We start from the raw sequence: 11,346 nt of genomic DNA on the forward strand, positions 1-11,346 counted from the left end.
AAAGGATCAAAAGGCCAAATAAGTAAACGTGTGCCCTTCCATAGGTAATTCTGAAAGGTATGTGACCTTCCGTTTCTTTTTGTTCTTTACTCCTTTCCAGTTATGGGTGAACATTGTGAACGGGGACATTCACGACTCCACTCGCTCAGACCTATACGAATATGTCGTTGATTTCCTTACCTATAGCTTAGACCAGGAACTCGTGTGGAAGTACGCTGATTGGGTCCTGCAGAAAAGTGAGGAGGTTTGTGCTTCATAAATGCATTGGGGGGGTGGGGGTGGGGGGAGTGATTTTAAATGATTGATTTTAACAACAACCGTCCATGTTGTTCCTCCCCTTCTAATGGCTCATCTTGAGCCTTTGGAATGCCCAGTCTTAGGAAGTTCTGCATTTCAGCACTTCTGAGATACACTGTTCCGCACATCAGTGTGGGGCAGGCCCCTTCTGTAGAAAAGCAGAAAGCGTGGCCGGGGTTCCTTCGCATCTTCTGAAAAACGTGTGTGTGAACTCCCATGCCTGACCAAGTGTGACCCTTCTGATTTCTGTGGGCTGGCGCAGGATCAGATGGTCGCCTTGCAGGGCGTGGTACCCCGCCTGGGCCACACCAGGCAGACCCATGTCCTGTCTCTGTGCCGCACCCCCTGGCGTGGCAGTCGTGGTTCTGGAGGTAGGAGGGAGCCCTGCGCAGGACTTGCCATCTTGGAGGCTGAGGAAGGGCAGCAGTGAGGAAGCACCCGAGGAAACTCCTGCTGGCTGCAGGGTGTGGGGGGAGTAGCGCATAAGCTCAGGACTCCTCTGTGAAGCCACTGGAGGACTGGAAAAGAGATAGCATCTCAGCCGTCACCGTTAAAAACACACATTTCCTTGGTTCCCCTTGGAGGAGAGAAACTTAGCTTCCTGACTTGGGACCTTCGTCTTAAACGTAGAGTTTTCTGCATGTCACATCTGCCTTTGAAAAATCCGAGCTGGGGTATGTTCTCCATGGTAGTCTCTGAACTGGGAGGTCTGAGCCCATGGGCTTCATGTGCTTTTAACTCCCTCTTTACTTGGCCTCTGTGCACACACACCTACAACATACCCTGACACACTCAGGCACACCTGCAACATGGATCCAAAACGGTTGAAAGCTTTGGGCTCCTCCCAGTGCTAATAGATGGTATCAGCATGTCATTCCCAGGATTCTGTGTGCCTGGTGATGAGCCAGCCACTCGACCTGTATCATTTCTTTCAACAACGCCACAAGGGGGAATTATGAGGAGAGCAAAGCTCAGCTCTAGAAACTTCCCAAGGTAGGGGCGCCTGGGTGGCTTGGTCGGTTGAGCGTCCGACTTCGGCTCAGGTCATGATCTCACGGTCTGTGAGTTCGAGCCCCGCGTCAGGCTCTGTGCTGACAGCTCAGAGTCTGGAGCCTGTTTCGGATTCTGTGTCTCCCTCTCTCTCTGCTCCTTCCCTGTTCATGCTCTATCTCTCTCTGTCTCAAAAAAATAAATAAACGTTAAAAAAAATTTAAAAAAAAAAAAAATGAAACTTCCCAAGGTCGAATAGTTGGTACAGCACAGACACAAATCCAGGCTTATAGAACTCAGACTTCACACTCAGAAGAGCGGTGCTGTATTTCTCGTGTGTGTGTGCGCACATGTGTGTGATAGAATGCCCAGGGGAAGTACAGCATGCCTTTACTTGCCTGCCTGACCCATTAGCATTTCTGTTGAAGATGGAATTGCCACAGGGAGCTCCATTCAACAGGCACAGGAAGGCCGTCTGGAAACTTGCTCAGGGACGGGCCTTGGATCTACATAGATGATCCACATAGTGGATCCCTGTGTGCAGAGAACTGAGTTTACTGAACATTCAGTACTGTATTTGTTCTTTCACTTACTGGCCAGCAAGTGACCATCCTTGTCTGCAGATCGCCTTAATATTACAGAGTTGGTGCCTCTCCGGTTAATTAATGTTTCATTCTTTAATTTCTCACCTTTAAATTTTTTTTTTATGTTTATCTATTTTTTTGAGAGAGGGAGACAGAGTGCAAGTAAGGTAGGGCAGAGAGAGGGAGACACAGGATCTGAAGCAGCTCCAAGGCTCTGAGCTGTCAGCACAGAGCCCAATGCGGGGCTCAAACTCACGAACTGTGAGATCATGACCTGAGCTGAAGTCGGACGTTCAACCGATGGAGCCACCCAGGCACCCCTAATTTCTGACCCTTTTAGGAGAAATTCCGATGAGGTGTATGAGGTTTCCCGTCTTTGTGCTGTGCTCTTTGGTCTTTGCCAGTGCCCCACCCCATACTGTTTTGCTGTATCTCCGTGTTTTTGACAACAGTTTTCCCCAGACATAAATGTCCATCGATTAGAATAAACATAAGATGGCATCCGGAGAAGGAAATAGCTAAATTACTATTCTCCTTTCAGGTTGGAGTTCAAGTTTTCACCAGGAGACCTTTGGATGAACAGCAGAACAGTTTTAATCCCGACAGCATTATCACTTGCCTTAAGAAATACCCTAAAGCTCTTGTTAAGTATCTGGAACATCTGGTCATAGACAGGAGACTGCAGGTGAGTGCCTTTGAACTTGGACTACCACGAGCAGGGCTGCCATGTCCTAGTAGTAACTTAAGAGAGAGAATTTGACCGGAAAGCGTGTTGGCAGATGGTTCTAATGTAATATCTTAAATGTAGATGTTTTTGGTGTTCTAACGTAATAGTTTAAATGCCCTGCTCCCCGGATGCTCAGTCCGTGCTCGTGGATGGTCTAGAGGCCCGGAGGCTAATGAAGGAGAGGCGTGTCGCCTTTTCTTTGCCCTCCATCTTGTATCCATCCAGCTCCTATTTTTTGTCTCCTTTCCTTCCTTGTTTCTATCCTCAAGGGAAATGAGAGGAGCCGTACCTTTTTGGGAAATGCCTAAATCCCGTGGCCCTTCTCAGATGAGAAGTGACCCTTTTATATTTTGCTCGCAGAGTTTAAGTCTGCCTTCCCCGTATTGGCGGTTTCTGAGATGTTTCCGATCCAACAAATATGTCCCGTTCAGTGCCCTCGAGCCCCTGCCCCGGCTTGCCTGGGCACAGGCCTGGTGTCGGGAGCGCCCGCTGGCTGGGAGCGCTCCGGCTTCCCGCCTGCCAACGCCGTCATCTCCCGCAGAAGGAAGAGTACCACACACACCTGGCGCTCCTCTACCTGGACGAGGTGCTGCAGCAGAGGCCCGGCGCCAACAGCAAGGGTGCGGAAGCGACGGAGACTCAGGCGAAGCTGCGACACCTGCTCCAGAAGTCTGACTTGTACCGAGTCCACTTCCTGATAGGTGAGCAGCATCCCGCCAGCCTCTCCTTGACCTGCTCACCTTGGCAGGCGCGGATGAAGGCTCTGCCATAGCTCCTCGTTTTGATGGGGCGATTCCTTGGGCCTCTTCTGGCACAAAGTCAGCCGTCTTGGAGGGTGGGGCGAAGCCTCTCAGGCCTCCACCTTCTAGAAAGGGACATTGGCCCTTTAGCCAGGGACACAAAGCTGCCGGTGGCGGGGAGGGGCGGGGGTTGGAAGGCCGCTTATCTGTCGAGCCTACCTTCGCTAGGCTGCCTTATTCCTCTTCGGCCCGCTTGATTCTCAGTTCCTTCTGATGGCACCAGCGTTTGGGCGAGGCTGTGCCAGCTAGCACCGTCCCCAGCAGCCCACTCAGATTTCTCGAGGCTCCAAACCGTGAGCTCTGAGCCACAGGTGTCTTGGATGGGAGCCTGGTTTTCATTTCCTTGGGGTGCAGAGCCCACGGTTTTTGTGTTGCGTAAAGTGCCACAAAGCAGCATAGTGCTTGCACCTGGTAGAATGAACTAGATTCTTGATGTACTTGAAATAGTAGAGTTTTCAGATTGGTCCTTACTGGCATTAGTAATGTATTTCTCCTTAAATGTGCAGTGTTTTTTGACCATAACTACAGTTGGTTCTCATTATTCGCTGTAGTTATGTTCTATAAAGTCTCCACAGACATTAAATTACTGAATCCTGAACAGTGCTATCCAAGAAATCAGGGTCAGCTTCCTGCAAACCTCTGCTCACATTTTTGTCAACTGATCAGTACATAACCTTGTTTTATGAGTGCTTCTGTTTAAAGACACCTCATTTAATAGGTATTGTTGATTCATTAACATTGAACTCAAGGCCAACAGAACTCCAGCTCAGGCTTGAACGAAGCTCATTGAATACACACATTTTCTCTGGAAGGCACGTCACAGCCTTCCTGTGCTTGGAAACGGTAGGCCCCACTTCGGCACTGTGCTTGGGACCCATTCTAAAGGGCAAAATTACCAGCAAAAAGCACAAAAACGCAAAAATCGTGGCACTGCACACACCATGGAGAGGACCGTTTACTGAATGAGGGCCTCAACAATAAGGCAGAGCATCACCTTATGGGCCCTCGGCTGGGAATATGCGTGTCAGGTGGCTCGAATTTTGTGCCGCCCTGTGCATGTCCGCAAATGAGTGTAGAAGCACCACAACTGCCGACTTTGGGGTTACAGATAAATTTTGGTGAGTAGGCAAATTCATGAATACAGAATCTGAATAATGAGGACTGACTGTATACACCAGGCCCAGGTCAGAATGCTTAGCGTGCGTTAGGACGCTCTCCACAACGACCCTCTGAAATAAGTCCTATTTTTAAAAATTATTTTTACTGTTGTTTTTACAGGGGTGTCAAAGCTTACACGCCTCCGGTCACACAGCTCACGGACAGTAGGTCCAGAGCGTGGACTGGGGTGGTTGCCACCTCACATGAACCACAGAAACTCGTTGTGGCCTGTGTTTGCACCAGGGCTGACCTTCAGCCGTGATGCTCGCCAGCCACCCTGGTCCCTCATGGCCGCTGTCCGTGCTTTTTGGGCGGGGCCCACGCTGTATGGTTGTTAAACAGTTTTACTGTCACCCCTGACTTCCGTCATGCTTCATGCTTTACAAGTCTCTTCGTGCAAATCTCACGCTGCTCATGGGTTTGTTGATCAGGTTCTCGGTCAGCTAACATTTGTGAGCGTGTGTAGAGTATCAGACGCTGCACCGAGGATATAAAGGTGGATGTCACTCGGTTCTGGCCTTCAGTTTAATGAGCACGCACATAGTGGCCGATAGCAGCTCTGCGTGGGGTGGAGGGGAGGGAGCACGGAGAAGGTGCTGTTTGAGCAGTCACAGAGATAAGCCAGGGCTTGCAGATAAGACTGGGGAGCTTGCAGGAAAAGGGGTGTCCGCCAGGGCACTGTGGAAGAACACTGGAAGCTGAGAGACTCACTCTTTACCCTCGTTAGGTGACTTCGGCGGCGTCTCCCTGGGCACGTTGTAGTAGCATTTCTTGTGCAGCCTGCCCGCCCGGGGTGGCCGAGAACCAAATACAAACGGGATGATAGATGTGGAAGGTGCAGTCACTGCCATGGCTTTTCTCAACCAATCTGCGCCTCTCCCGTGCCCTACATGTGGTTGCCACTCAGCAATTATTTGGTGACCTTTCCTTGAGGATGACAAGGATGCACGTTGCAGCTTCTGTGTTTAGTGCTGTAGGTGACACATGTTGTGGAACCAGCCGTTTGCTGCGGGTGTCTGCCGTGTGCCTCAGGCCGGAGTGTGGCCACGCTCCTAAGTCCGAATGCCCAGAATTCCAGTATTAATGTTGGCCTCTGAAATAGGAGCTGTCCCTCGAACATCCTTCTGCAGCAGGAAGAGATCTGACGTTACCTTCCTCGGTTGCCGAGGGAGCGGAAAACAAGGGGCCTCTACCAGTGAGACACAGCCCGCTGCGGGCAGGGCCTCGGTCAGAACTTTCTGTGGTGGTGTCGTGTTGCTCATAGCCTGGCACCTTAAATTGCAGGAGACACAACAGCTTTAGAGTAATGTCGATATGGATGGTTAACAAGAGGGACCCATACTCCTTTCTGTGAACTGTATTTTCAGTTGGAAGACAGGGGCTCGCCACACGTTTTTGGCAGGGCGGGGTTCTTGTCGGAACGTAAGTCAGCGTAGTGCCTTTCCACTGTGGTCGAAGATCCCGTACTGGGAAAATGGGAACAGTGCTGGATTAATTAGAAGCCTGAAGCCGTGATACTCCCGTTTGACCAGGGCCCGCTGAGATGACAGGTCATTTGTTTCCTTCAGCCGCTAAGCATTATGAAAAATAACGTATTCTGCCGTTAGGCTCTGCCTATAAGTAGGGTCCGGCCTCCCCTTTGGGGACGCCAGATCTGCAGCACGGAGGTAAAGGCAGGCCTCGTGTGAACCGTCTAGGTGGCCGGCTCCGCTTTACCCCTTCTTAGGCTGAGAGCACCCGGGGGTTGGGGGCAAGCCGGGGCTGGCTCTAACCGCTGGCTGCTGCCGCACAGATAGAGTCCGGGGCGCCGGCCTCCCCATGGAGAGCGCCATCCTGCACGGCAAGCTGGAGGAGCACGAGGAGGCCCTGCACATCCTGGTGCACGAGCTGCGGGACTTCTCGGCGGCTGAGGACTACTGCCTGTGGCGCTCCGAGGGCAGAGACCCGCCGTACCGGCAGCGGCTCTTCCACACGCTGCTGGCCATGTACCTCCAGCCCGGCCCCTCCGTGCCCGAGCTGGCCGTGGCCGCCACGGACCTCCTGAACCACCACGCGGCCGAGTTCGACGCCGCCCGCGTCCTGCAGCTGCTGCCGGGCACCTGGTCGGTGCAGCTCCTGCGCCCGTTCCTGACCGGGGCCGTCAGGGACAGCGTGCACACCCGGAGGACCACTCAGGTGGCCCTCGGCCTGGCCAAGTCCGAAAACCTGATCTACAAGTACGACAAGGTGAGAGCTGGGCTTCAGAGAAACGCCCACAAGTGGAATAGCTGACCGTGTGGGAATTGTTTTTGCACTCTTGAGGAAGCTCCATACCGTTTTCCAGAGCGGCTGCAAGAGTTTGCATTCCCACCAGCAGGGCACATCTTCCTGTCACGGCCCGAATCCCGTCCTGGGAGCCCCACCCTCATGACCTCACCCAACCTCTGTCACCTCCCAGAGGCCCCCAGTACATCACATTGAAAATTAGAACTTCTGCATAGGAAGGGCCTGGGAGAGGGGGATACAAACGTTCTGTCCCCGACAGTCCCCAGTGTATATCCCTTTCTGGAGGCTTCTCTCTTGTGAGACCCCACACTCTATGCAGCTGGCAGGGGGATCTTTCCAGAGCAGGAACCCGATGTGTTCCTCCCCTGTGGAAGCCTTCGTGAGTCCCCAGTAGAGGAGTTGAGGCCTGGAGGGTTCCATCTCCTCTCCTTTGGTCTGGCCCTTTCCGTCTATTGCTGCTTCCCAGGACATGTGGAATCTCCCAGATGTGATAGGTTGCTTCACACATACAGGCTTCGTACCTGTGGTGCCCCCTGAGATGGTCCTAACCCTTCCTTTTATGCCTGGTGAACACCTACTCAAAACCCAGCCTCGGTATTTTTTCTTTTGTGAAACCTTCATATCCCTTCAAGCAGATAACTCCCCTCCTTCGCCCACCGCATGTTCGGCATGCATTCATAATTGTCTCCCTTCACCATTAGACTCTGGGTTCTTTGAGGGCACAGAACTTCATCTGTGTATCTCAGTATCCCTAGAGCCAAGCCTGGCATCTCAAAAGTGTTTAATAAGTGTTTGTTGAGTGACTGATGAAACTCATGAGTACAGGGTGAATTCACTGAATTGGTAATTGGTCCTGCCGGTAGGCAGAGTTGCCTGGGTTGACACCAGTGAACGGTGCAAAAAGGCTTTTTACCTCGCAGAACTGAGGGGGTTACAGCCCGGTTTTGTTCGCTGCCTTTAAACAAATGAAATTATGTTTTCTAGGACCAGGCAGGAATGTGCCATGAATGAACCATATGGCTTTGATGGAGTCCCTTATTTGTGCCTTACATTCCCTGTTTGCAAATGAGAGGGCCAAGGAATTGGATGATTTACACAGCTTTATTCAGCTCTAACATGACATGACTTTCCAACAGGAGTTGGCTCAAACACAGAGCTCAGAGAACGTTTGAGAGAGGGCCTGTTTAGAAATGCCCGTGGCCGGCGAGCAGCAGTTACTTTTATAAAATAAGAAAGCAGTTTTGTAGCATTTTTTTATCTCTCTGGTTCCTAGGGACGTTTTTGTTTATTTTCACCTCTAATGTTCTGGTGGGTTTTTTTTTTTTTTTTTTTTTAATGTTTATGATTTTTGAGGCGGGTGGCAGAGGATCTAAAGCAGGCTTAGCACTGCCAGCACCGAGCCCGATATGGGGCTCAAACTCGCAAACTGTGAGATCGTGATCCGAGCCGAAGTTAGATGCTTAACCGACTGAGCCACCCAGGTGCCCCTCCTCTAATATTCTGTTCAAAGAAATGGACGTTAAAGCAGTCCTCATGAGTAGTAATCATCCACGGGGTAATGCATGTCCACTCTGAAAAACTGGTATAACTCTAGCTGACAGTGTCCTCGGTCTTTTTTTTGCAGATGAAGTTGAAAGGAAGCTCAGTTCGGCTTTCGGACAAAAAGCTCTGCCAGATGTGCCAAAATCCCTTTCGTGAGCCCGTGTTTGTTAGGTATCCAAATGGTGGTCTCGTCCACACCCACTGTGCTGCCGGCAGACACACGAACCCCAGCCCCCCCGGCCCTGGCACACGGACTTGAGGAGGCCCACCCGAGGGCGTGAGAAGGACCCTGAGCTCTTTACCAAGCCTGCTGGGTGCAGAGAGCAGAAGCCGCTGCACTTGTGCCAGCCAGGACGAAGGGGTGACATCTGGGTGCTGGGGAGACGTCGGTCAACGTGAAACAGGGGCTCTTCACTGCTGACCACTCTACATTGAATGTAAATGGAAAATCCCACAAATAGAGACATGTTAGGGTTCGCCCGTCCCGGTACTTTGTAATCCAAAACGAATGCCTACTTTGAGAGAAAAATGAGCCTTCTCTCTGCAGTGTGGACATCCTGGATTCCCCCACTCCGGTACCCTAGTCTCCAGATGTGCATTTGCACTGGGAACGTGCTCCAGGGTGGCACAGGGATGAAAAGCTCGCTCGGCAGGGTGGGGAGCCGCACGGTCGCGAGCAGGGGTTGGGGGGGAGGGGGGCTGTCTGTTTCCAGGATTACCTCGTGGGCTCCGCCTTTGCCCTTAGCTGACCTTGGGGAAATCTTTTTGTTCTTTCTACTTCCCGTGTGACTCTCAACCCCTAAAGGATTCTGCCTTGTTTACCCGAGCACCCCCTTTCGGGGGAATTTGTATGCTTCTGGCTGCCTCGCCAGTGAGGACCTGTCGGAAAACGGTGTAGCCCCAAGAGAGAAGCCGCTCGCCCCATCTGTAAGAGGACAGTGGACGGGAGACCTGTGGCAGGTGAGGGCCCAGGTTTCGGTCCCTGTACTGTCATAACAGCTGCCAATTTGAAACTCTGCAATTGACATGTTTGACTAAAAAGTTTTATTTGAAGTTCTGTCATCTCTGCAGTTTTTCTCTTGTTTAGAAATTCATCCGTCATATCCGTTAGGGACATTTTTTTTTTTTTCCTTGTTAAAATGTACCTCCTACTGAACACTCGGGAAATTAAAAGGGAAGCGTTACGAGCACAAGCCGAGCAGAATTTCAGGAGAGGCCGGTTTTAACCTCACACCCTCAGCAGGACGGGCAGCGGTGACAGCTGCCTTTGCCCGTGACCGAGGTGTCTGTCATCTTTCCTGCCGGGTGCTTCTGCACACCCCGATGAGGAAGTCCAGTCAGGCTGCCTTACCTCCCAGCACTTTACACGCCTGCTCTGAGGTTTCCTGAACTCACAGGAGGAGTCCCTCTTGTTCACCACAGACTGAGTCATTTTGTGTCTCCGCCTAACGTCGTGGAGGAGCCGAAGCCGTCCCTCCTTCGCTGCCCTGTTTTGAATTTCATCGTTGGGATTAATGATTCTATTAAGAACTAACACTAGACACTTGTACCCCCGCTGTAGCATTAGGGAAACAAGCATTATTAGCTCGTGTGTCACAGGAGAGGACCCTGGAACAGAGCCTCTCGCCGTCGGCCCGGGCCTTACAGAGCAGGGGTGAAGCGCCCCTTGTCCGTTGTCTGAACAGTGCTCTCCTGTACTCGTAATGGTCAGTATTCTTCGTCCTTCTGTGATTCCGAGTGGCCCAAGAAAGCAAAGGCGCCTCCGCGTTCTTCCCTGTGTCTCCGTCTAAAGAATAAATGAAGAAACTCTTGCAACTCAGCCACACACTGCATACGTGGGGATGAAGCCCAAGTCCGGTCATGAGTTTGACAGCTTGACCCTGTGGATGACTGTTCCGGGATGGTCATATTACTGTGCACGTTATGGTTACAACTCACGAGCTCGTGTTTATTCCTCCAAGAACAAGCCCCTAGCACGTACTGTGTCACGCTTCTGAAAGCGCTGTTTCACTGGACACGACGTGGGTAAAATCTTGAGAGCACCTTGTGATTGCTCATTCCTAACTTGGGGACACTAGTCTCCGCTCTCTCCGAACACTGGTCGGTTTTTTTTGAAACGTTTCTCATCCTTTAGAATGACGGGGATTAAAGCTGAGTGGCCTCCTGTGTTCAGAACCGTACCTCGTTCTCCTCTTTCTCTGACGTCCACAGGCCCTTTTTTGCAAATCAGATTTTTAAAATACATAGTTCTCTCTAAAGGCCTGCTGTTTTGTGACTGTGCCATTGAGTGGAACAATTAGAACATTGCTCAGCCCTTTTCTCCCCTCATTAGGTTCTGTGTAACCATTCTAGTTAAAACAGCATGAGCCGAACCCAGTTGGCATTAATATTCGAGGGGCAATACTGTTAGATTTTATGAACTGTTTCTCTGCTGTTGCCCCGCAGGTGTTCATATGGGCGTGTCCTGTAGGGTGTGGAGCATTGGGCCTGAGCTCAGAGCAGGATGCCTCCTGCCCATGACCTTGGTGAGTGCAGAGCAGCTCAGGAGGCCGTGGGGTCACACCATCAAACCCATGCCCGTCACACAACGAGGGTAGCCCTTGCTTTTCGCTTGCTCTCCTACGGAAACTTTTGTCCTTGCAACTTTATCCTTCACCCCTGGTCGGGTCCCAAATACACAAGATGTACAAATGTAAACTTGTTGATTTTATTAAAATTCTTTTAATTCTTTGTTCTTTCTGTAATTTTTTTTTTTTTTTTTTTTAATAAAAATTATCTCGGTGAAGTGGTGCTTTCCACTTGGTGCAATACCTAGTCCAAGGAGTTCCGGAACTTACTCATCCGTACCTCGTGGCTCCTACCTGCACCTGCAGAGGACTTGCATTGGCCACCTCTGAAATTCTTTGTTATCACGTTACTAAATTTTATAATTTTTGAAATGTTTTTTAAGTGTATTTATTTTGAGAGAGAGAGAGTGCACGAG

The 11,346-nt window shown here is 51.0% G+C and overlaps 1 protein-coding gene across 10 annotated transcripts in view; it reads left to right on the forward strand.

The window, feature by feature from the left end:
* The window catches only part of TGFBRAP1 (transforming growth factor beta receptor associated protein 1), a 69,475-nt gene extending 58,378 nt beyond the window's left edge, over positions 1-11,097 (forward strand). For all 10 annotated transcript variants that reach the window (XM_042931864.1, XM_042931866.1, XM_042931865.1 and 7 more), the window contains 5 exons: positions 101-244; positions 2,413-2,556; positions 3,140-3,299; positions 6,349-6,782; positions 8,446-11,097. In XM_042931864.1, the coding sequence (XP_042787798.1) occupies positions 101-244; positions 2,413-2,556; positions 3,140-3,299; positions 6,349-6,782; positions 8,446-8,622 (1,059 nt within the window). In that variant the 3' untranslated portion in view covers positions 8,623-11,097. The remainder of the gene's footprint in view (positions 1-100; positions 245-2,412; positions 2,557-3,139; positions 3,300-6,348; positions 6,783-8,445) is intronic.
* Positions 11,098-11,346: the final 249 nt, after the last annotated feature.

Source organism: Panthera leo, chromosome A3 (genome assembly GCF_018350215.1).
Source record: "Panthera leo isolate Ple1 chromosome A3, P.leo_Ple1_pat1.1, whole genome shotgun sequence".
Lineage (NCBI taxonomy): Eukaryota > Metazoa > Chordata > Mammalia > Carnivora > Felidae > Panthera > Panthera leo.